At 43.2% G+C, this 25681-nt stretch overlaps 1 protein-coding gene across 9 annotated transcripts in view; it reads right to left on the reverse strand.

Annotated features, from left to right (window-relative positions):
* Nucleotides 1-3946: 3946 nt before the first annotated feature.
* LOC115153882 (la-related protein 1) overlaps nucleotides 3947-25681 on the reverse strand; it is a 55451-nt gene continuing 33716 nt past the window's right edge. For 3 of the 9 annotated variants that reach the window (XM_029699534.1, XM_029699535.1, XM_029699530.1), the window contains 14 exons: nucleotides 23850-24002; nucleotides 22769-22931; nucleotides 20734-20878; nucleotides 20117-20294; nucleotides 19235-19431; nucleotides 18049-18471; nucleotides 16124-16247; nucleotides 15558-15763; nucleotides 14293-14399; nucleotides 13909-14066; nucleotides 13343-13487; nucleotides 9535-9644; nucleotides 9167-9294; nucleotides 3947-7258 (listed from right to left, as the gene is read on the reverse strand). In XM_029699534.1, the coding sequence (XP_029555394.1) occupies nucleotides 7037-7258; nucleotides 9167-9294; nucleotides 9535-9644; nucleotides 13343-13487; nucleotides 13909-14066; nucleotides 14293-14399; nucleotides 15558-15763; nucleotides 16124-16247; nucleotides 18049-18471; nucleotides 19235-19431; nucleotides 20117-20294; nucleotides 20734-20878; nucleotides 22769-22931; nucleotides 23850-24002 (2459 nt within the window). In that variant the 3' untranslated portion in view covers nucleotides 3947-7036. The remainder of the gene's footprint in view (nucleotides 7259-9166; nucleotides 9295-9534; nucleotides 9645-13342; nucleotides 13488-13908; nucleotides 14067-14292; nucleotides 14400-15557; nucleotides 15764-16123; nucleotides 16248-18048; nucleotides 18472-19234; nucleotides 19432-20116; nucleotides 20295-20733; nucleotides 20879-22768; nucleotides 22932-23849; nucleotides 24003-25681) is intronic. The other 6 variants (XR_003867785.1, XR_003867784.1, XR_003867783.1 and 3 more) reach the window with 6 other exon arrangements.

Consider the following 25681-nt stretch of genomic DNA (forward strand, 5'->3'; position numbering starts at 1 on the left):
ACCAGACCTGCCCAGCAGCTCTGAATTTGTTCGTGCATTTTTTAACTTGAGAAATACTGCACCAAACATGTTAAATTGCTCAACTAAAACATCCTCGGCAAAAACGTCTAAATTAATTACAGATTTCTTGAGTTATCTTCGATTCATTCTGGGTATTTTGAGGAAGTGGGAAGAAGTGAGATAGGCTTCCGAGCCTAATGTCTCATGAGGGACAATCATTAGCCAAAAGCGGATTCGGCCAGGAAACACCTCACAAGACTGAAATTTAGTTTTTTCTAATGAACAACAGAAACACACGTGCCAATCGGCATTCAGTGGCTCTTTAAAGGAGAGATACTGTGATGCAATCAGAGAATTCCTATCCTCAGTTGTGGCACTGAGATGGCTCGACTCTCACTGATCAGTTTACTCTTGGTAGTAGGAGACAGTGGGGTCCTTATTAAGTTTGACACTTTCTCACTGAACACATCATGTGGTACTTCACAACATTTTACCTGCTTGATCAGAAGATTGACTTTTGTTTTATTATTTAAGAAATGTGAATGTTGATAGCAATAGCATTTTCTACCTTTTCAGTCTAACTTTGTTCTCTACCTTTTCAGTCTAACCTTGTTCTCTACTGTAAGTCTAACCTTCTCTTTAGTCTAACGTTCTCTGCTGCAAGTTTTTTTTCAATCTCTATATTTTATAAACCGGATTGCTTTGGGATTTTGGCGATGATGCCCTTTATCTACTTACCCAAAGAGCAGGCTAGCACATACCCGTAGACTTCCAGTCATTGTGCTAACGCTAGTTAGCATTGGCTTGTGAAACTCTCGCTAACTTCCTTCATACTAGACATAGACGTAAAAATGGTATCGGACTAGTTCATCCGATTCTGGGGAAGTAGGTAAAGGGCCTTATTGCCAAAATCCCAAAGTATCGAATTAAATGCATGTAAGCTTGTTTTATTGTTAGGACTGTGAAGTTTTAACTGATTTAACTTTTTGTAATTTTAGTGCACTTTTTTCCCCCTTGCGATGAATCACATTGTCTGAAAGCATTGTAAATTTACTGAAAATATCCAAAATACATCATCATCATCTATACAGCTAAAATCCACAATGCCATGTAAAAAACAAGTGGACATTGAGAATAAAGAAAGTGTGCTCTCCATTTAACTAATTTGATTTAACCGTTACATCCATATTTTTTATATGAAAATTCTTAAATGACAGTCCATTTAAGCAAATCACAGCAAATTCTATTTTATATAAAAATTATATTTCTTTTCTCCATCATTTGACAGGCCTAAATTTTAGGTTTGTAGATCCATGGAAAACCATACAACAATCCCATCCTCGTCACCAGTTCGTAATGTACAACCTCCGCCCTGATTGATAAATGGGGCCTTTGAAGGGTCGTGATCTGTCCGAATCTGTGCATTGTTGTAGCATAAAACCTTTGAAAGAAATGAAACGTGTTATTAGAATTTTCTTCTAAGCGTCGACACAAAAATCAGCATTCAACAGCATCGTTACATCTGTAAATATTTTATACTCATTCAACAGCATCGTTACATCTGTAAATATTTTATACTCATTCAACAGCATCGTTTCATCTGTAAATATTTTATACTCATTCAACAGCATCGTTACATCTAAATATTTTATACTCATTCTCTCACACATAATCAATAGTCTGCTACAGTAAGAGTTGGAAAATGAAGGTAACTTTTCCGGTTGGAATATTCCCAGAGGGAATAAACAGGACATCCGGAATCGTCCAACTAGGATTTCTGTAAAACTTGGGAATTTAGGGAAAGTTAGCAGAATTTTGCGACCCTAGTATTTGTCAAAACAATATCATCCATCAGCGGTCAGAGCCTTATTACACTACAAAACCAGGTTTGTGAAATTAAGAGGTAACTTTGGTTACCGAGTTAAATTTGGGATAACCGGTCACACAAATGTGGCTCACCTTTTAGCCAGGTACATTTCTATGATAACAAATCCCTCAGAACTAAACAATAAGCTAACTCCATTTATTTTGAATGAAGCGTCTGAGCTACGTGTTGAGGACCAATGAAATCAGATTCCCTCCCGCTCTCAAAAGATTGAGTCATCATCCCCCCCTTCATTCGAGGAAGACTGATTAAATCATTTTTAGAAAACGGTCATGTTAAAATACCTATCACATTACACATTTAGTAATGACAGAATGCATTTAAAACTTCAGGCACACTTCTGTATGACTTAATACAATCATTATATCATACGATTGGGGGGGGGGGGGAACTGCTTGTGGTTGTGCATTAATAAGAACAACAAAAATGGCAATAACGAGAAGTTAAAAAAAAATAAAGACTTCACTTCTAAAAGCCTATTGCACACCATAGCCTGCTGAATTTGCAAGATAATCAATATGAAATTAGTTGACACATGAAAATGTTGCCCTGATTCACCCATGGATTAATGTTTCAGCGTTGTCTCAATGAAGACCTCGGCGTTCGACTAGCCATGTGCGACATACAATTACAAGCCTGCTAGAGTTAGCGGCAGGTGGACGAGCAAATATCCACCATTGTAATACGGATGAATCTGATCTCATTGGTCCTCAACTCGCAGCTCAGACATCATTCAGGATAAATGGAGTTATGCCGCTTTCACGTGCTGATCAACACTAGAAAACTGACATTTCCGTCTTGCTAACTGGTTGAACGAGGCACGTGTATAATTACAACCAGTTAGCAAGTCGTACATTTGAGTTTCCTAGCATGTGAACACTGCATTAGCCCTTATTTAGCCTAACCTGGAGCAGGTTACAGTGCATTAAGAAAGTATTCAGACCCCTGGACTTTTTCCCCATTTTGTTACGTTACAGCCTTATTCTAAAATGGATTAAATTGTTTTCTTCCCCCTCATCAATCTACACACAATGCCATGTAACGACAAAGCAAAAACAGATTTCTAGAAATAGTAAATGTAAAAAAAAATAAAAAATATCTATACATCATATTACATTTACTTAAGTATTCAGACCCATTACTCAGTACTTTGTTGAAGCACCTTTGGCAGCGATTACAGCCTTGAGTCTTCTTGGGTATGACGCTACAATCTTGGCACACCTGTATTTAAAGTGTATAAAGGCCTGATTGGTGGAGTGCTGCAGAGGAACTCTGGAGCTCTGTCAGAGTGACCATTGGGTTCTTGGTCACCTCCCTGACAAAGGCCCTTCTCCCCCGATTGCTCAGTTTGGCCGGGCGGCCAGCTCTAGGAAGAGTCTTGGTGGTTCCAAACTTCTTCCATTTAAGAATGATGGAAGCCACTGTGTTCTTGGGGACCTTTAATGCTGCAGAAATGTTTTGGTACCCTTCCCCAGATCTGTGCCTCAACACAATCCTGTCTCAGAGCTCTACGGACAATTTCTTCGACCTCATGGCTTGTTTTTTTTCCTCTGGCAGCTTAACTAGACAGATATGTGCCTCATCAAATCATGTCTAATCAATTGAATTTACCACAGGTGGACTCCAATCAAGTTGTAGAAACATCTCAAGGATGATCAATGGAAACAGGATGTACCTGAGCTCAATTGAGTCGCATAGCAAAAGGTCTGAACACTTAAGTAGATAAGATATTCATGTCTTTTTTTATTTGCAATAAATTAGCAAACATTTCTTAAAACTGGTTTTTGCTTTGTCATTATGGGATATTGTTTGTAGATTGATGAGGAAAGTGTTTAATTTAATCCATTTTAGACTAAGGATGTAACGTAACAAAATGTGGGAAAAAGTCAAAACAGTCTGAATACTTACTGTATACGAATTTTGATTTCTTATTCAACCAGAAAAACAAGACTTATATGTAACGGTTTATCAAAGTTACCTGGCTAATTTAATAATCCTGCTTTCTGGAGATCCCCACAGGAAAAGACAAACAGGTAAATAAGAGGACGATGACAGGCGGTGTGAAGTTTTTTGTCCATTTTGTGTTTTTTTTTGTTGTATTTAATAAGGAAAAGCATAATTACTACAAATTACAAATAACACTAATAGCGAATCACATCAGCCTACAAAGCAGATATTATGAATATTAAATGTTATAATACAAGATCTCATTCAAGTATTTTACATTTTTCTGTTTTATATTTTTTTGGTTCCTTTTTCTTTATTTTAAATCTTTTTTTTTTTTTCTCATGACAAGCCTGGGATATTGTAAAGATAATGAACTATTAACATGGTTGATATACAGCTGTTTTTCTATTTATATGGCTTCATGGAATTGTTTCTCCTAGTTCATTTCCCAGACATCATAGCCATTCAAATCCTCTAAAATAGTGACATCATTGACAAAACCCAAGGCGGGTTACGTCCATCTTCCTCGAACCTCCCTTCCTCTTCTTTCTCTTCAAATGTCCGGCCCAGTCCACCTGACCCTGCAGTCCACCTGACCCTGCAGTCCACCTGACCCTGCAGTCCACCTGACCCTGCAGTCCACCTGACCCTGCAGTCCACCTGACCCTGCAGGATGCCAGACATGGCGCCCCCTAGAGTTCATCGGAGCGCCAGCTGTTCAATCCGCAGGGTTTGTTGTCACTATGCTAAAGAAAAGGCTGGACCCCAGAGCACCTGTCCCCTCTATCCAGGGGGAGGGGGCACAGGCAACATTCACTGGGGGGTGGGGGGGGTAATCTGTCTGTGTGGCTGTCTGGAAGGGCGCCCCCTGGTGACACACCACATCCTCTCAGAGGATTAACTGGATTGGGAAATGGTTGGGAGTTTTGTCGTATTTTGTCTTTATTCCTCGAGTAAAATTATTTCTTGAGTGATTCATATCAGCCTCCTGAATTGACCCGCAGCTCCCTTGAGCTAAGCCCACAACAAAACAGAAAAAAAAAAAAAAAAAGCTAAAACATAGCTAATTCTCACTAAACTCTTGTAAATTGTTCAACAATGGCGGGTTAATAAAGATTTCATTTGAAACAAAAACAAAACATGAAGAGAACTGGACATTCTAACACAGGGGAACCACCAGTGAATCTGAATCACTTCAATGCACCTCCAGCAGAAGGTATAGTTAACTGTTATTTATGCCAATTAATATTTAACAAAGAGGACCATTGTACGTCACTGATCCAATAACTAGTTAGGGGGATTATTCAACCACCAACTTTAACTCCTGATACAATTCGTTCTAAATTGACGTTGCGTGAACACACCAGCGATTCACATCACGCAATTTGTCAACAAAATTCATCTAAATAAAAAATTTAATTCTGCAAATTAAACTTTGATTTGAAATTGAACTCTACTTCCTGGAAATTTGTAATGTTTGTTGTTGCATTGAATGTCAGTTGATGCCCTAACGTAAATTTCCCTTTATTTGTACTATACTAATTTTCCCATTTCTTGAAAGTCCAGAGGTTTCAAACACATATTCAATACAGAGACATACCCTAGCTTGAAACACAGCAAATTAAAAAGCATTAAAAGATTAAACAAAAGGGGAAGGAAAAAAAAAATGAAAGAAAAGTTGAGTACGTACACATGTAAGGCGAATATATAATCTGTTCTATAAACAATAAAACAAGTTGCTGGGAGGAGTAATTTCTCTTCATCTGTCCAATTCACATTTACATTAGTGGACAAAAAAAAACACTCATCTATTTGATATCATCAGTACTCATGTCAGATAAAGATTAAGTTATCTAAACTAGGTTATTATAGTTGATCTGACTGGATGTAGGGGAATATAACAGGTTGGTTGGGGTCAGAGAGGGATACATAGCCTGTCCATTGGTTGTACTCCTCCAGAAAAACAAATTAGAGCCACCACTCTCTGGAAGAAACACTGGTGTGTGTGTGTGTGTGGTAGTGGGATGCGAGGGTATAGTCCATGCCAAGCTGCAGACTGAAGCCTTGTTTAGCCCTGGAAAGCAGGCCATTTACCCCCCCCCCTTTTAAACAAAGCCCACCATACACCTGAAGCACCTGCTGCAGCATGCCAGATCTACTGGGACTGAGAGCCGTTCCTCTGTCGTCAAGTCATCCGGATTGGTGATTCCAGTCCAGTAGCCTGAATGGTGTACAATGGATGGATGATAGGATGAACAGATAGATGGCTGGACGCAGACTGTCCTTGGGAGGCTGGTGATTGGGGGGGGGGGTCAGGGGTGGGTGCCCCCCCCCCCCCCAGCAAAGCATTTTAGCACAAAGAGCCACAAATTGCAAACACACTGAAGGGTGGGTAGGCTTCGTAACAGACCATATGACACTTGGAAGACAGTTCAGAGGGGGTGCTGTTTGGCAGGCAGGGGGGGGGGGAGGGGGGTGTCACTGAGTGGCCACTACTGTAGGTGATGACCGATGTTGCATATTTGCAATTATCAATGCTGTACAATCGACATTAAGGTGGCGGGCACAAATTAAGCAGAAAAACCATTAAAATAAGGCAATTTTCAACGATCTTGCTCATACTGAGGGACTGGTACAAGTCTTATTTTAATCATTTGGTTTCTTGATTTTTTTCCATTTTTTTTCTCCTCTACCCTCCAGCCCAAAACAAGTCAAATATTGTTTTCCTTAATTTTTCAAAGAATCAGTTTCCAATCCACCACTCACCCCATAGAAGAAAAAAAAAAAGATCAGATCTTGAAAAATCACTCATCTGTCAGCCAACAGATGGTGTCAAATGGAAAGGAGGTCCAACGATAGAAAAGGGGGCCACAAGGTTTGCAGTTGCCATCAAACGTGCTCAAAAACCCCGTTCATTCCCACATAGTAACCACCGGGAGAATATATGCTAAGGTTTGCAACGGAAAAAAAAATAAAAATAAAAAACTACAATGGAACACTTCATCCATTCCTTCAAATGTCTTTGTCTCCAACAAGACAAAACTCTGTTTCAAACAAAAGAAATTAAAATGGAAGAGCCTTGATTTATTTAAATCACGAGACATTCATCAAAGTCATTCTCTCATGCTTTGCGTGAACCATTGGACCCCCTTGTGTTGCAGAAAGGATTTGATGACGTTGAGTTGATCCGAGGGTTGTCCGGGGCTACTTTGGTGGCTTGGTGTCTGATGCGGTGGCCGAGGCCTGGCCTGCGGGTCGCTGGCTCTGGCTGCTGTTTTTGGCATCATCCTTGGCGGGGCCCTGGGCGAACGGGGCCGGGCCGAAGCCAGTTTGGCTGTGGGGGCGGCTGGAACCCTGGGAAGGGTGACGGCGACGACCGTCTCCGCTGGATGAGTGTCTCTTGCGGCCTCCCTCCTCCATTGGGGGCTGAAATGAAGGACAATGGTGAGATTTGGGATTGACTGGAGCCCTACAGACATTCTAACAGAACATTCTGTAACAAAGTCTGCATCACCAAATTACACGGTTTCCCTATAGCGCACAACTTTGACCAGAGTCTTATATGCCATTTGAGGTGGAGTCAAAAACTACAGGGTGAACAGGGCAGCCAAGAGATGAGAATTGCAGCAATGGCTGCCATTTTGTTAATGTTTAACAAACCCACTTTGCTCAGTACTTTGAACCTACAAAAAGCCTGACGGAGCATGATAGCACTCTGATAAAAGCCTTGTCAAACGAGTATGATAGCTCTAAGCTCTAAATAAAATAAAAAATAATTGGTAGCACTGGTGCTCCCACTTTAAAAAGGGTTAGGAGTACCAGAAAATACAATATAATGAATTCTAGCTACTCTGGAAGCACGTGTTGTGCCTTAGAAGCTAGATGTGTAAAACTAAATACATTAGTTTATTATAAAAGCTCAAATATTGATACGAACACCTGTCATTGAAATGACAAAGTAATTTGTGGAATATCAGGTTCCTACATTGTGTACGAGTACTATTTTCCTATTGAAATGCATTACATAGATAATGTCTCAAAATGTCAGGTTTGTGACGAGGACATGCAAGAAATGTGTAATTAATTCATTGCGATGATCATTCATCTTCTGTGCCTCCAAATGTTTAAATGAACTGGTCAAATGACCACAGCCCAGTTTCACAAAAAGCATCTTAAGCCTAAGTTAAAAAAATAATATATTATTTATTTAACTAGGCAAGTCAGTTAAACTAATTCTTATTTACAATGACGGCCTACCGGGGAACAGTGGGTTAACTGCCTTGTTCAGGAGCAGAATGACAGATTTTTACTTTGACAGCTCGGAGATTCGATCCAACCTAACCTTTCGGTTACTTTACCAATGCACTAACCACTAGACTACCTGCCGACACCAACTATGAAGTGCATTATTATAGGGTAAGCACTAAAATAAGCCGCTTTGATATTTGCAGCCATAGATGGTAATCTCTCTCTTGGACAGCGTTTCCCAAACTCGGTCCTGGGGACCCCAAGAGTTCATCATTTGAACCAGCTGTGTAGTGTTAGGGCCAAAACCCATGTACCCCTTGGTGTCCCCGGGACCAAGTTTGGAAAACCCTGCTCTAGGAGCTGATCTGTCGTCAGTATCGGGAAATAATTATAATGTTCGGGAAATATATTTGAATGGAGAAAGCTGATCGAGAGCAGCAGGGCTCCCTTTCTTTCAATCCTGTCAGTATCAACACGTGCTCCATCGACACACTAAGCGACCGTTCTCTGAGTGAAGTTTTTTGGAAAACGCATTTTTTACATCTTCAGCCATTGTAAGAAAGCAGCATCTTTAAAAATAATTGTAAAAATAAATAAAAAACTCGTAAGCCTAAGTTCCATGACTATCAGGAAACCGGGACCAGGTTTGACCTGATTGGACTAGAAGCAATCCGGGTTTTTTTTCTCTGTAATAATGATACAGCCAACACTGTCGAATCTTCACCCTCTTTCCTCGGAAACTCGGGACACAGCGCTACAGTGCGTGACTGAACCAACGCCTTATCATTAAAATTATTATTATCTGGGAGAATAAAAAAAATAAATTAAAAAAAATAAAAAATAAATTCATAGTCACACAGTACTTCCAGAATAGAACTTCTGGTCGCACAGCAAAATATTTCGACCAAATTGGTAGCACGTTAAGAGTCCTGATGATTCCACTCTGATAACAGCCTTGTAAAACCATTGTTATTCACGCATGTGGCTGGTAGTAAACGTGTCTAAATTCACACTTTAAAAACATGTTTCCCTAGTAGTAAAAAGTTGATGTAGAAAAACAATTATTTCACAGGTTTCTCTACTTACATCGATTCTGAAATCCTCAAGACGCTTGAACTTGCTCAGGCACTCCTGCAGCTTGGGGTCGATCTCCATGTTCTTGTTTTTGGAGTATTTAAGAAACGCCCAAAACTTCTCTAGTCCATACAGCTGGCCTGCGAGAGACAGGGACACAGAAAAAAAAGGGACAGTGTTAAGGGGGCTAATGTTATTAAGGGTAAGTTTCAAAATGGCAACCTAATCCCTATGTAAGGCTCTGGGTCAAAAGTTGCCCACTTTATGGGGAATAGGGTGCCATTTGGGACGTAGAAATGCACTCCTTTTGGAAGCGTAGTATGGAGAGTTACTGCGCTGTGAGAATGTGTACAGTTGGCGTTCCCTAGGCGACCTCTCACCAGCTTCATAGTCTTTCATGGTCTCCTCCTGGAAGTCTTTGAAGATGTCTGGTCTGAATTTTCTCTCTAGTCCGTAGCTATAGTACCTGAACAGACACTCCAGACCGTACCTGCAACACACAACAGGAATTTATACATCTGCCTTGTGTGGTGAGATCAAGCAGACTAAACGAACACCCATCAAACACTAGTAGTGGGCAACTCAGATCCTGGAAGGCCACACCGAGTTCTGGCTTTTGTTCTAACCCAGCAGTAAGATGGCTGATTGAACTAATTGGAGTAGTCTAAATGGAAGACTGATTAAATCAGGTGTGTTAAGAGCTAGGGCTGGGCGATATATATATAGAATTCATTCAAATTAACGCGCTAAAACCAATGTCTCAAATACCTGTGTTGCCAGAATCACGGTTTTTTAAACATTTTTTTTTTTTTTAAATGAATGTTCTGTGTCTTTTTGGTTTCATCACCTGTACATCTTCCCATAAGCCCCTACCCTTACCACTGACAACAACAGAAGATCAACTTATTCTCTGACAAGCAGTTTTAAACTAGCTATTTGCATTTGAGGACTGGCCCAACAGGGAGCAAAAAGAGGTCATATTGACACCGAAATGCTTAGACGTTACTTTACTGTAAAAGACGAGAACTTAACGTTTCTACCCTTTTAATGTCTCAACTCCCAAAATGTAGAATAGAGTAAAACTAAATCGTCAATGAACATGATTGTGGAAAATACCACGTACCGCATTTTAGACAAACACTTATGTTTCTAGTTGTCGAGTGCGTTTTTCTTAATGTGCAATGAGCATAAAAAAAATATGCATTTTTATGAAGGAATTGGAAACTCATTCTCATTCTGAGAAATACGCATCATCTTATCTAGGTAGGCCACTTGATTTAAAACATCTAAAAAAGTTTACAGGCCATGTTGATCAAACAGTTGGAGACAGACAGGAATGTGTCCTCACAACAGTTCAACAGTTCTTCCTTGTTAGCGAGCAAATAGACTTAAAATATAAAAGTTCGGCTGGCTACTCACTAGCACGTGGGCTTGAGAGTGTTTATGAGACCCGGGTTAAATTTGTTATACTGCATCCTAAAAGAAGACGGTCATTATTATTATTATCCCCCTATCTGAGATATCTACTGCAGCCCTCATCCTCCACCCGTTCTGCCAGTCACATTCTGTTAAAGGTCCCCAAAGCACACACATCCCTGGGTCGCTCTTTTCAGTTCGCTGCAGCTAGCGACTGGAACGAGCTGCAACAAACACTCAAACTGGACAGTTTTATCGCAATCTCTTCATTCAAAAAGACTCAATCATGGACAATGACAGCTGCTTTGTGTGATGTATTGTTGTCTCTACCTTCTTGCCCTTTGTGCTGTTGTCTGTGCCCAATAATGTTTGTACCATGTTTTGTGCTGCTACCATGTTGTTATGTTGTGTTGCTGCCTTGCTATGGTGTCGTCTATGTAGTGCAGTCTTGTCGTGGTGTGTCCATCTACACACAGTCAAAAGTTTTAGAACACCTACTCATTCAAGGGTTTTTCTTAATTTTTAACTATATTGTAGAATAATAGTGAAGACATCAACTATAAAATAGCATATGGAATAATGTAGTAACCAACAAAAAAAAAAAGTGTTAAACAAAATCAAAACATTTTATTTTTGAGATTCTAAGTAGCATCAAAACTATGAAATAACCCACATGGAATCATGTAGTAGCCCCAAAAGTGTTAAATCAAAATATATTTTATATTTGAGATTCTTCAAAGTAGACACCCTTTGCCTTGATGACAGCTTTGCACACTCTTGGCATTCTCTCAACTAGCTTCATGAGGTAGTCACCTGGAATGCATTTCAATTAACAGGTGTACCTTGTTAAAAGTTAATTTGTGTAATTTATTTCCTTCTTAATGCATTTGAGCCAATCAGTTGTGTTGTGACAAGGTAGGGGTGGTATACAGAAGATAGCCCTATTTGGTAAAAGACCAAGTCCATATTATGGCAAGAACAGCTCAAATAAGAAAAGAGAAATGACAGTCCATCATTACTTTAAGATATGAAGGTCAGTCAATACGGAAAATTTCAAGAACTTTGAAAGTTTCTTCAAGTGCAGTCGAAAAAACCATCAAGCGCTATGAAACTGGCTCTCATGAGGACCGCCACAGGAAAGGAAGACCCAGAGTTACCTCTGCTGCAGAGGACAAGTTCATTAGAGTTACCAGCCTCAGATTGCAGCCCAAATAAATGCTTCACAGAGTTCAAGTAACAGACACATCTCAACATCAACTGTTCAAAGGAGACTGTGTGAATCAGGCCTTCATGGTCAAATCGCTGTATAGAAACCACTACTAAAGGACACCAATAAGAAGAGAATTGCTTGGGTCAAGAAACACGAGCAATGAACATTAGCCCGGTGGAAATCTGTCCACCGGTCTGGAGACCAAATTTGAGATTTTGGGTTCAAACCGCCGTGTCTTTGTGAGACGCGGTGTGGGTGAACGGATGATCTCCGCATGTGTAGTTCCCACCGTGAAGCATGGAGGAGGAGGTGTGACAGTGTGGGGGTGCTTTGCTGGTGACACTGTCTGTGATTTACTTAGAATTCAACGCACATTTAACCAGCATGGCTACCACAGCATTCTGCAGCGATACGCCATCCCATCTGGTTTGTGGTTAGTGGGACTAGCATTTGTTTTTCAACAGGACAATGACCCAACACACCTCCAGGCTGTGTAAGGGCTATTTTACCAAGAAGGAGAGTGATAGAGTGCTGCATCAGATGACCTGGCCTCCACAATCCCCCGACCTCAACCAAATCGAGATGGTTTGGGATATGTCGGACAGCAGAGTGAAGGAAAAGCAGCCAACAAGTGCTCAGCATATTTGGGAACTCCTTCAAGACTGTTGGAAAAGCATTCCAGGTGTAGCTGGTTGAGAGAATGCCAAGAGCATGCAAAGGGTGGCTACTTTGAAGAAACTCAAATATAAAATATATTTTGATTTGTTTAACACTTTTTTGGTTAATACATGAATCCATGTGTTATTTCATAGTTTTGATATATTCACTGTTATTCTACAATGTAGAAAACAGTAAAAATAAAGAAAACCCCTTAAATGAGTAGGTGTTCTAAAACTTTTGACCGGTAGTGTATATACTTTTAATCCCAGGCCCCCGTCCCCGCAGGAGGCCTTTTGCCTTTTGGTAGGCCATCATTGTAAATAAGAATTTGTTCTTAACTTACTTGCCTAGTTAAATAAAGGTTAAATGAAGGTAAAATAAAGGTAAAATAAAAATATGTGGATGTGCATTATGCAAGGTGCTGGTAAAAAAAATAAACAAAAACTGCCTTTTCAAAGACAGACTTGAAAGCCAGAACAGTGATTTAAAAAAATTATAATAATTTAACAGGTTAAACTATTTTGATACAATAATTAAATCGTTAGTGTGTCTTGTTATGGAAGGTTTACATTTAGCCTAGGTATACTTTTACAAGCCCTGAATTCATTAGATTATTCCTGACTGTTTGAAATGCACTGTATTGAGCCTTAATTGTGCAACAAAGCTTATTTAGAGAATTTTTATTTAAAAAAAAAATGTAGATATATCGTGACTGGCCCATAAGTAAAACATTATACAATCAAGGTAACCTTGATTTACACCCCATACTGCACGAGCAGACCCTCTCAAACCTTTCGCTGTCGGGAAGAAAGGTCGGATGCGCTGCCACTCCATACAATCAAATATCTATGTATAATCCGTAGACGGATAAGTATTAAGCAAAGAAGGAAATGAAGCATTACCTGTATCCCTCCTTGCCGTCCTCCACCACCAGCTGCCTGAACTCCTCGTACATCTTCCTGTTGAAGTGATCCCTCAGGAAGAACGACCAGAAACGGAATAGCGTGTTCATCTCCTGGGATTGACCGATGCCCAACCGCTTGCGCTCTGTGATTGGTGGAGTAGAGGGGTGAAAGGTCAGACACTATGGCTGTGTGCTTGTGTGTCCTAAATGACAAGTTATTCCCCATATTTTCAAAAGTAGTGCACTATTTAGGGAACAGGTTGCTATTTGGGACGTAACCTGTGTATCAAAGTAAGCCTCCGCAATGTATATGCTATGTTTCTCACCGTTTATTCACAAGTGTAATGTGTGTGTCAACTTGACTTTCTAGACTGTGACAAAGTCAGAAGTTTCTGAATGGAAGATCGTAAGCAATAGAAGCAGTATATGACATGGTAAAGGTGCTACGCCTGTACTGTTGAGGTGTGTGAATGAGTGATTAACTATCTCTGTGTGTGTGTCTGTGTGTGTGTGTGTCTGTGTGTGTATTCAGGGGGGAAAAAAGATATGGGTAGCTATGAGTACCGTTTAGGCAGCGCCGACGGTACTTGTGGTAAACATGTTGAGTGAAGCCGTTCTCCTTGAGCAGTTCGTGGGAGGGATGCTGGAACTTGGGGAGCGACTGGGGGGTGCAGCCAATTCCCCCCAATGCAGGGGTACCCTCTGAGGGGCTGGCGTTGGAGCTGGACAGAAGGGGAACGAGTCATTAAATACACAAACATCAACGATAAATTAAACCTAAAATGAACATAGAAGTAGATTTACCAATGTGTAAGTGATAAACCACTCAATGACTTCAACAATTGTTATTGTGGTGAAATGTTGTAATTATGACATAAGATGAAGCCTTTTTGTAGGTAAAATGAACACGTTGGTAAACCACCACAGGAGAGGAGACTTGTGTCTCACCTGACGGAGGCAGTGCGGGATCGGTGTTCTCGCGAGTCCATCACCCAGCCAACGTGGCACTCCATTGGAGGGTTAGAGCTGTGTCTGGTCTTCCTTTTCCTGGGGGTCTGGAGAGAGAAAGGGGGAGAGGGATCGAGAGAGAGAGAGAGAGAGAAAGGGGGAGAGGGAACGAGAGAGAGAGAGAGAGAGAGAGCGAGAGAGAGAGAAAGGGGGAGAGGGAACGAGAGAGAGAGAGAGAGCGAGAGAGAGAGAAAGGGGGAGAGGGAACGAGAGAGAGGGGGAGAGGGATCGAGAGAGAGAGAGGACAGTTAACTACACCAAGAGAACGACAGAAGTCAAAACGCCCACACCCAAATCCAGCCCTAGTCACCAGTTTGAAGTGAAAGACACTTTACAAATCATATGTATAAACAGATGCGCAGTACAAGTCTGATATCATCTATATGTACAGTGCTGTGGAAAAGTTTTTTCCCCCCTTTCTGATTATATTACTATTACTGGAAGCATTTGGTTGCAGTCATTGCAGCTAAACATGGCACCACCATCTATTGAGTGTAAAGGGGGCAATTCATTATTCACACGGGGGAATTGTGTGTTGCATAACTTTGTTTCTGAAATTAGTATGCAGGTCCTTTCACCTAATACCGGGTCCTTTCACCTAATACCGGGTCCTTTCACCTAATACCGGGTCCTTGTTGTAGATCTGATAATATTCAGTATCAAAAATATGCAAAAGTTGCAAAAATTAGAAAAGGGGGCAAATACTGTTCCCTGGGAGATCTAACAGGCTGCTTCCCCTGGGAGATCTAACAGGCTGCTTCGCCTGGGAGATCTAACAGGCTGCTTCCCCTGGGAGATCTAACAGGCTGCTTCCCCTGGGAGATCTAACAGACTGCTTCCCCTGGGAGATCTAACAGACTGCTTCCCCTGGGAGATCTAACAGGCTGCTTCCCCTGGGAGATCTAACAGGCTGCTTCCCCTGGGAGATCTAACAGACTGCTTCCCCTGGGAGATCTAACAGACTGCTTCCCCTGGGAGATCTAACAGACTGCTTCCCCTGGGAGATCTAACAGGCTGCTTCCCCTGGGAGATCTAACAGGCTGCTTCCCCTGGGAGATCTAACAGGCTGCTTCCCCTGGGAGATCTAACAGGCTGCTTCCCCTGGGAGATCTAACAGACTGCTTCCCCTGGGAGATCTAACAGACTGCTTCCCCTAGGAGATCAACATGAGTTGAAGCTAAATGGCAGAAACTCTTATTTGTTACCATGGCGTCGACAGGCCGGCTCTCCTTCACCACAGGGTAGAAGCGTGGCGTCATTGGGGGGTCCTTCCGGTGCGGGGTGCGAGGCGTGCGGGGTGTCCGGGCACTGCGGTAGTTGGGCGAGTCAGGCACAGTCGTCGGGAGGGAACGTGCTATTGTGGAAGGCTCAGGGGCACCGAACAGTTTGTTCGCCAAGGCGTCTACGGGAACTGAGAGATGCGAGAGAGGAGTCATGAGTGACATCTGGAATACAGTTATGGGTCATTTTAGTATCACAGCTATATAAAGGATATGCACATGAGAAAGACAGGTATGTGGAAGTATTCCTATAGATTTCAAGTTTATCAGTATGTGTTGCAAAAGCCATAGAACCACTTCCAACTCATTATTCTGCTCTCTGGTGTCATTTCCTGTTGGTACAGTTGAGTGGTTCAGTGTGGCACTGGATAGGTCACAGCTGTGTAACCCCTGTTTTATTGAGAGGTCTGCGTCGCGCCAGTCCGTGTCTGCCTCGTGTGTGTGTGTGTGTGTGTGTGTGTGTGTGTGTGTAGTCAGTGTCTGGTACTCACTCTGCTGGGGTTTGGGAGGTCCCGGGGGTACCTCCTGGTTGGGGTCGACAGGGGGCTCTGGGGTCAGGCAGTCAAACTCCTCTCGGCTGATCAGGTGAACCTTCTTGAAGTTCTCCACCTCTTGCTGCAGAGACGACATGACAGAGAGCCTCAGTGAGACAGTGGTCAAACTTAATGAGCTGGTTTGTCTCCCAGAGGCACATCTAAAGCCCAGTCCTAGAATAACAATTTTAGATTCTCCATTGAAAGTGCTTTTTAGTCCAGGACTAGCCGTTACCGGTGTCCAGGACTAGCCGCTACCGGTGTCCAGGACTAGCCGCTACCGGTGTCCAGGACTAGCCGCTACCGGTGTCCAGGACTAGCCGCTACCGGTGTCCAGGACTAGCCGCTACCGGTGTCCAGGACTAGCCGCTACCGGTGTCCAGGACTAGCCGTTACCGGTGTCCAGGACTAGCCGTTACCGGTGTCCAGGACTAGCCGTTACCGGTGTCCAGGACTAGCCGTTACCGGTGTCCAGGACTAGCCGTTACCGGTGTCCAGGACTAGCCGTTACCGGTGTCCAGGACTAGCCGTTACCGGTGTCCAGGACTAGCCGTTACCGGTGTCCAGGACTAGCCGTTACCGGTGTCCAGGACTAGCCGTTACCGGTGTCCAGGACTAGCCGTTACCGGTGTCCAGGACTAGCCGTTACCGGTGTCCAGGACTAGCCGTTACCGGTGTCCAGGACTAGCCGTTATCTGTGTCCAGGCGATGAACATTCAAAAAGCCAAACATTTGACCATGCCTCATTTCATGTCCAAAACATTTTTTTGTTCTTCTCAAGAGCCAAAACAAAAGCCGGAGGAGATAGTTAATGGCCTGTCATCGGCAATGATCTATGTAGCCTAATGTACCTTCTAATGGTTTGGTGATGGTTGGACACACACACAAACAGGGCATGGTGACCAAGAAACTACAAGGCTACATTACAGCCTTCATCTAACTGCCATTTCATCCCAGTCCATTTCAAACTGGTCTGGAAACCATCCCCAAAACAACACAGAATCAACTTTCCTCTAAGACAAAACTGGTAGAAAAATAGCAAAACAACAAGTACTACACTGAAATTCTACACTGCGTCCTAAATGTCAACCTTATTTCCTATATAGAGCACTGCTTTGACCAGGGTCCATAGGACTCTGGTCAAAAGCAGTGCACTAAAATAGGGAAACGGGTGCCATTTTGAAACAAGACTTACATTTCCAGCCCCAGCCATCGCGAAGTCTAGCAAAGTTACCTCTGAAGACATTTGAAGAGCCGTTTTCCCCCCCACGAAACCCACTTTACAGAGCCTTTAGCTAAGCGGAGACAGCCTAGCTAGGGTTTATTTATAAACAAGGGAACTCTTTTTCCACACACCACTGGATGGAGGGGCACGTGAACGACACAAAGAGCCCTGTCACAATGAGAGCAGGGACAACACAAACACACATTCAAAATGGCAACACGACCATTCTGTGGCCCGCCACATCCAGAAACACGCGTGCGCACAGGCCTTGGACAGAAACGTCCACACTGCAGCCAGAACAGGCACCTGGAACTTTTCACAATAGCCCACTTAAGTTATATCAGTGGTACACAAACGATGTTCATAACAGTTTGTTTTGTTATTGTTTAAATCGTTTCTAGGTCTGGTGGAAGCTAGGTAACATGCCTAATTTAACTAGAGATATGGAATTATTTAGGCTATTCCCTAAATAGTTAAGTTAGGTAAAATTCTGCTCTTCACCACATTCCCATCGGCAACACTCGTAAAAACTAATTGAAAACAAACAAATACTAATCCCTGTGGGTTTAACTCACCTTTCTTGCATGACTGTACCTATTCTAGTTAAGAGTGCTTGATACCTGACTACAGAGTTGAAGTCTCAGTGAAAGGGACTGACCTTGATGGTGGCGTACTCGGGTTCGTAGTTGTCATCCCACAGATCCGCTTCGTAGTAGTACAGGCCGTCGTTGATCACCTTCACCAGCTCGTTGGTCAGCTTAGAGCGTGACGTGTGGTGGCCCGTGCGGTCGCCGCCCGGGTGCTTGCGCAGGTAGGGCGGCGTCTGCGTCACGATGAGGATTTTGTTAACGTCGTTGTCGGCGATTTCGCAGTCCGAGTCGTCGTCGGACCAATCGGTGAAGGTGTTCCTGCGGCCATCTATCTGCTCCATCTCCTCGTCAAACATGAAGTCCAGCTCCTCGGGCTCGTCCTGCTCCTCCTTGGCCCCCGTGGCCGAGGCCTGGGAGACCGAGAGGATCGGGCTGGGGCCTGGCTGGGGCGCCGGGGAGACAGCCTCTTCCTTCTGCTGCAACGAGGGGGTCTACCATCAGTTAACGTCCAGGTGAGGAGGGAGGGAGATATGGATGGATGACAAAAAGGTGGAGAGGGAGACAAGTGGAGAGAGGGCAATGTAGAGGTATGGACATACCCCCCAAATGGCACCCTATTCCCTATGTAGTGCACTACTTTTGACCTAGGGATCTGGTCCAAAGTAGTGCACTAAATAGGGAATAGGGTGCCATTTGGGATGCAGATATTAGGTCATGAAATTGGTTGTAAGTGTCTTGAAGGAAGCCTTTATAACCATTGGGTTTTGTTGCAAGCATGACGATGCAACATTGCCCTGATATCCATATAAGCGATGGGGGGGGAATAAATGTAGACTACATTAGGGATATTATACATTGTGTCACATCGTTTTGACAATTTCGAAATATTATTTTTGCGCTAGTTTGCTGTACCTGCACCAAAACTCGAGTATTTTTCCTTCATAGCTTGTCCTCCATCTTGTTTTATTTTTTTTTAAATAGGGAGACAACTCCGTTTTCAGCACTTCTATTTCATTGACTGATCAAAACTCATTTTCTCATGACTCTCGTCCCTTTGCAGCAGACATATGGTGCGCAATACGTTTGGAACAACAAATCGCAATAAAATCAGTGTTGAATCGCAACACACATAGAATTGTGAGAATTGCAGTACATCATATTGGCACCCAAGTATCGCGATAATATCGTATTGTGAGGTTTGAATCCCAGTTCCGAACACGCTCCGTCCCTCTCCTCTCCTTCAGATCCACTCACCTTGGGTCGGGCCGGAGAGGGCCTGGGCCTCTTTTTCACCTCGATCCAGGACTCAGAGTCCAGGTCGGGGAGACTCGCCGACAGGCCCTTGGACATGCTCTTCAGGTTGGACACGTCCTGCTCCACTTTGGGCTGCATGGAGGCCCTGGTTGAGCCCCTGGTGGGTGTGGAGGACCGGGGAGACCCTGGAGCAGATTCTGTCGATTAGATTGACTATAGGTGATCCCTAGTCTAGACAAACCTACAGATGTACCATGTGGACAGACAGGTGATCATTAGACAAGCCTACAGGTGTACCATGTGGACAGACCGGTGAGTGAGCTCACCAGATAAGCAACCCAATGGAATAAATCAGCTTTGCCTAATCAGGGTCTACTTGACACAGCAAGAGAGCCCTTGACTGAATCAGAATGAGTCCACCTCACAGTATCACACTGTATACCCCCATCCTTAAAAAAACAAAACTCAGGGGTCTAGGCTGGGCCCAAACTGAGCCAACATGGGAGGCTTTTAGCCTTCACCAGGGTGTTGTGATGCTATAAGCGGATAGTGAGACATTAGCAAGTATATGGTGACTGTGGCTGGCTAGGCCACACATAAAAAATAAATCTGTTCAATTTACATTAAAAAATGGCTCCAACAAACAAGAAAAATATTTATTTCATAGAAAGTATAGAGCAACTCTGTATGGCCAAGTGTACAACCGTCTGTTTTCATAGTGAAAATACACACACAGTCTGTTCGATAGGATTCTAAATACACAAGACTGTTAAAGTGGATGTAGCTGACTAGGTGGATCAATATATCCGTTTTGAGTAGCTAAAATGGACAGTCTATCAGAACGGGTGAATATCTGTTCTACAGTGGGTGTAGCTGCTATACCTGTCTGCTCAGCGGGCGTCTGCCGGGGAACGAACTCTGGGCAGTGGATGAGCTGGGTCAGGTCGACTTGGTTGTGGTCCGGTCCCATGGAAAGACCTGGTAGAGGCCACTTCTCGGGTTCCACCTTTCGGCGAATCTTCATTTCAATGATCTCCACCTCTTTGCTACCCTTTAAAGACTAGGGGTAGATTTAAGAGTTGAGGGTATGAAACACAGTTAAATTAGTATCTACTCATCTATCGTATACGCATGTGTGTTTTGTGTGTATTTTTTTGTTTGTTGCTAAAACCACACGAGGGCAGGATTGGAACACCTTGCTGGCCGAATCAGGCACCCTGTCTGAATGTTTGACATCCATGAACTAGAATATTCTCAATGCCTGGCAAGTTGGAAAACATTCCTGCATTACATTCAAAAACTTCTAAAAACCTAAGAGGGAAAGAAAGTACTGCAGAAAGTGTTTTTCCTGTTTGTTGACAAGTCAAAACTCGATGAAAAAGCCTTGAATTATCTACAAATTCTAAAAGCTGATGAGTTCTGAAGGTAGAGCGACGTATTTGTTTCTAAAAGCCATCCGCCATCTTGCTAGAAACAGCTAAGAAGGGGAACGTATGTACCTCTATGATGAGGTTGACGTCGGTGGTGAGGGCCTGCACCCTGTGGAAGCTAGCGACCAGGCCAAGAGACAGGAAGCCTTCCTGATCCATCTTCCTACGCAGGAAGAAGTCCCGCTCCAGGTTGTCAAGGCTGAAGTAATACTCACTACGGAGAAAATACAGGAAGTCAACAAAATCAGTCTTCCTAGAATCACAATGCCTTTATTATGAAGACATGCTCAATAGAACAAAATCTGAAGATTTTTTTTTTTTGCAAAGCCCTCGTCAGGGAGTACAATGACTCAATGAGGTGGGGAAAGTGTTGAGACTAAATATTTGGCTATGTTCTCAGCTTCGTTTTGGAGTGAAAACAAATGGAATTTCAACTACAATCCGTTGTATTGGAGACAGAATTTGATAATGGAAATTGTAGGCCTATGTATGTACACCTAAATTCAGATTCCATGTTATATTCTGGGGCCAGCCATATGCGAAAGTATGCACGCATGAATGTCAATCCTTTTGGTTGAAAGCGTCTGCTAAAAAGCATAGGTTATTTACATTATTTCAACCCTGAAAAAAATGACATCCATTTCCTCTTAAACCTTTGACCTATTGGCCAGGTCGTAGTTGTAAATGAGAACTTGTTCTCAACTTGCCTACCTGGTTAAATAAAAGGTGAAATAAATAAAATAAAAAAGCGCCGTAACCAACGGGCAGTAGCTCTAAAGCGCCGTAACCAACGGCAGTAGTTCTAAAGCGCCGTAACCAACGGGCAGTAGTTCTAAAGCGCCGTAACCAACGGGCAGTAGTTCTAAAGCGCCGTAACCAACGGGCAGTAGTTCTAAAGCGCCGTAACCAAGGGCAGTAGTTCTAAAGCGCCGTAACCAACGGGCAGTAGCTCTAAAGCGCAGTAACCAAGGGCAGTAGTTCTAAAGCGCCGTAACCAACGGGCAGTAGCTCTAAAGCGCCGTAACCAACGGGCAGTAGCTCTAAAGCGCCGTAACCAACGGGCAGTAGTTCTAAAGCGCCGTAACCAAGGGCAGTAGCTCTAAAGCGCCGTAACCAAGGGCAGTAGCTCTAAAGCGCAGTAACCAACGGGCAGTAGCTCTAAAGCGCCGTAACCAAGGGCAGTAGCTCTAAAGCGCCGTAACCAAGGGCAGTAGCTCTAAAGCGCAGTAACCAAGGGCAGTAGTTCTAAAGCGCCGTAACCAACGGGCAGTAGTTCTAAAGCGCCGTAACCAAGGGCAGTAGTTCTAAAGCGCCGTAACCAAGGGCAGTAGTTCTAAAGCGCCGTAACCAAGGGCAGTAGTTCTAAAGCGCCGTAACCAACGGGCAGTAGCTCTAAAGCGCCGTAACCAACGGGCAGTAGCTCTAAAGCGCCGTAACCAACGGGCAGTAGTTCTAAAGCGCAGTAACCAAGGGCAGTAGTTCTAAAGCGCCGTAACCAACGGGCAGTAGTTCTAAAGCGCCGTAACCAAGGGCAGTAGTTCTAAAGCGCCGTAACCAAGGGCAGTAGTTCTAAAGCGCCGTAACCAAGGGCAGTAGTTCTAAAGCGCCGTAACCAACGGGCAGTAGTTCTAAAGCGCCGTAACCAACGGGCAGTAGTTCTAAAGCGCCGTAACCAACGGGCAGTAGTTCTAAAGCGCCGTAACCAACGGGCAGTAGTTCTAAAGCGCCGTAACCAAGGGCAGTAGTTCTAAAGCGCCGTAACCAACGGGCAGTAGTTCTAAAGCGCCGTAACCAACGGGCAGTAGTTCTAAAGCGCCGTAACCAACGGGCAGTAGTTCTAAAGCGCCGTAACCAACGGGCAGTAGTTCTAAAGCGCAGTAACCAAGGGCAGTAGTTCTAAAGCGCAGTAACCAAGGGCAGTAGTTCTAAAGCGCAGTAACCAAGGGCAGTAGTTCTAAAGCGCAGTAACCAACGGGCAGTAGTTCTAAAGCGCAGTAACCAAGGGCAGTAGTTCTAAAGCGCCGTAACCAACGGGCAGTAGTTCTAAAGCGCCGTAACCAACGGGCAGTAGCTCTAAAGCGCAGTAACCAAGGGCAGTACTCACATCTGCCTCTTGATGTAGTCCTTGAGCAGGTCCTGGTCTACGGAGTACAGGTCGTTGCTGCTCATGTTGTCATAGTAGTAGGTCACTGGAGCGCCAAACTTCTGGCTGTAGGCGCCGTCCTTCCCGTCGTAGGCCTTGTAGCCGTAATGATAGTCGTAGTGACCTGGCAGGAGACATGGCAGGAGACATGGCAGTAGTCAACCATTACAGGGCGGCTGTCACATACCTACTAAAATAAACAAAGCTACAGAGGCAGTTCAGCAACAGCAGAGACACATTTGCAGCACAGCTGTTGAGCCTAGGAAGGCGTGCGATTACGCTCTAAAAATCGGAGCAAGCTGACAGAGCTAGAGAGTAAATATTAGTCTAAAGATCAGCAGACAAAGAGAGAATTTAAATATGGCATCCTGTCAGGAAAACATTCTTAGATTGCTGAAACGGTGTGTTCCTGTGTGTGTGTGGGGGGGGGGGGTAAAACTCCAGAGGGATCTCGGCCTAGCAAGAAGGAGAAGAACGGCAGGTTTCATAATGACAGTAGGTGGGTCAGGAGCTAGGAAGGAGTGTGTTAACTCTGCTCCACTGCCCTTGTTCCTCCCACTTTCTTCTCAAATGAAAAGGGGGGGCAGTTTTCCTGTGGCGAAGCCAGAGGGGAGAGGCTGGTGGCTAGAACCAGCAGGCCCAGGCCCCCTGCCTCCACCCGTGGCACTGAGGGATCACAGGACTCGCCTCGTACTACCACACTCCGGTTATGAAATTGTTTTGACTGTATCCTTAGTGGGGCCAGATCAGGGTTACATAGAACAAAGGCAAAGCCATGACCACAGCCACAGAGAGCGAGAGAGAGTTGTTCTACAGAGAGCCTTGGAAACACACAAATGAAAATAATGTATTTTAAGACATCGGTACTAAAAACAGACGTGAAATGGAGTTTGAAATATTTGCTAGTGTAATGTGCTACTCTCTGCACACTACTCTCAATAAAACGCTATTAGGACATCGCTGTTCTTTAATCACTTAGACCGTGGCTCTCATCCAACTAGTTACGATACCACGTATCTATCCATTTACACGGAGACCTTACCTCTGCTGCCTCCTCTGCCTCGTCCCCGGCCCCTGCCCCTGCCACGACCACGCCCCCGGAACCCGGCACGGAAGGGAGCACCCTCACTCTTCACGCTGGACACCTCATCATGGTCCTCACGACATTCACGTTCGTACTTCCCGCTGTGCCAGTCTGACAAAAATAAAAATAAAAACATGTTAAACTGTTAAGTTTGCTTTAAAAGTATCCCTATATTTCTGTTGTTAGTACGCCTGCGCGGGAGGGTCACTGGAGATGGACCTGGCCTGAGTGCTATGGCAACCATGTATTGTGGAAATACGGTTTAGTAAAACGCTGAACTGGAAACCTAGTCGTTGTGTCATTTTAAGTTAACAAAACATTCAAAAATAAAACAAAATTAATGTAAAATGTTGACCCCTTTATAAAGATAAACCAAGCCTTGTTCCGGGCAGAGTCAAATGATTATATATTACGTATAGTATTTAGACCATACAAATGTTAAATTACTGTATAAACGGATGTCTCACTTCATATATATATTTTTTAAGTTAAAATAAATATATACTTAAATATTAATTTATTTGAATTTACAAATCAAATTATTTGCTTTGCCATTATAGTAGTTGGGGTTTGGTTCAAACATGATGAATCACAGGAATCAAAATGATCATTTGTGAATTGTGAACAGTCAAAATAATAAATTGTTAGCTGTAGCATACCTTTTGGATTGTGTCGCTGCAAAACTTATTTTGTGTAAATGCTTTATTTGGACAGTCAATTTATGGGTCATTGCAACTCTAGTCCGCTTGAAGTAAACACTTCCAAGGTAAGATATAGGACTAAGATACAGGGCCCTATAAAACAAATCAGAGCGTGCAGTACAGAAACGCCACAAGCAACACAATGGTCCCTTGCTAGGTACCAGATTAATTAAAGGGTACACCCTTTTAAAAATATTTTGTCATTATTGTGTACATGCCTTCCCTGTGGCTCAGTTGGTAGAGCATGGTGTTTGCAATGCCAGGGTTGTGGGTTCGATTCCCACGGGGGGCCAGTACAAAAAAAAGAAAAAAAATGCATGAAATGAAAATGAAATGCATGCATTCACTACTGTAAGTCGCTCTGGATAAGAGCGTCTGCTAAATGACTAAAATGTAAATGTTTTTTTTGTTTTGTTGCCCCACCAAGATGTATATGCTAAATTCACCACTGCACCTATCCATCCCCTATTGGGCCAGTCAGATTTAATGCACTACACTGCCTTCAGAAAGTATTCACACCCCTTGACGTCACATTTTGTTGTGTTACAAAGTGAGATTAAAGTACAGTTAATTGTGTTTTGTTTTTTTTACAGCAATCTACACAAAACACTCATGTCAATGCGGAAGATTCTTTATCATGTGTAAAAAAAAAAATTTTTTGTTTTTTTAAATACAAATAAATAAAACTATTTGGATTACATAAGTATTCACACCCCTGAGTCAATACCTGTTAGAATCACCTTTGGCAACAATTACAGCTGTGAGTCTGTCTCTCTGTGTGTGTGTGTGTGTGTGTGTGTGTGTGTGTGTGTGTGTGTGTGTGTGTGTGTGTGTGTGTGTATATATATATATTTTTATTTATTTAAACTGGGACCGGACCACAACCAGGTCAAGTTCTCTCCTATTACAGCCATTTTAAAGTCACCATTGGCCTCAGTGAAATTCCTGAACGGTTTCCTTTGAAATTCACTGCCTGACTGAGGGACCTTACAGATAAATTGTATGAGTGGGGTACAGAGATGAGGTAGTCAATAAAAAAAAAAAAAAAAAAAAATCACATATTACACACAGAATGAGTCTATACAACTA

This window comes from Salmo trutta, chromosome 19, assembly GCF_901001165.1.
Source record: "Salmo trutta chromosome 19, fSalTru1.1, whole genome shotgun sequence".
Lineage (NCBI taxonomy): Eukaryota > Metazoa > Chordata > Actinopteri > Salmoniformes > Salmonidae > Salmo > Salmo trutta.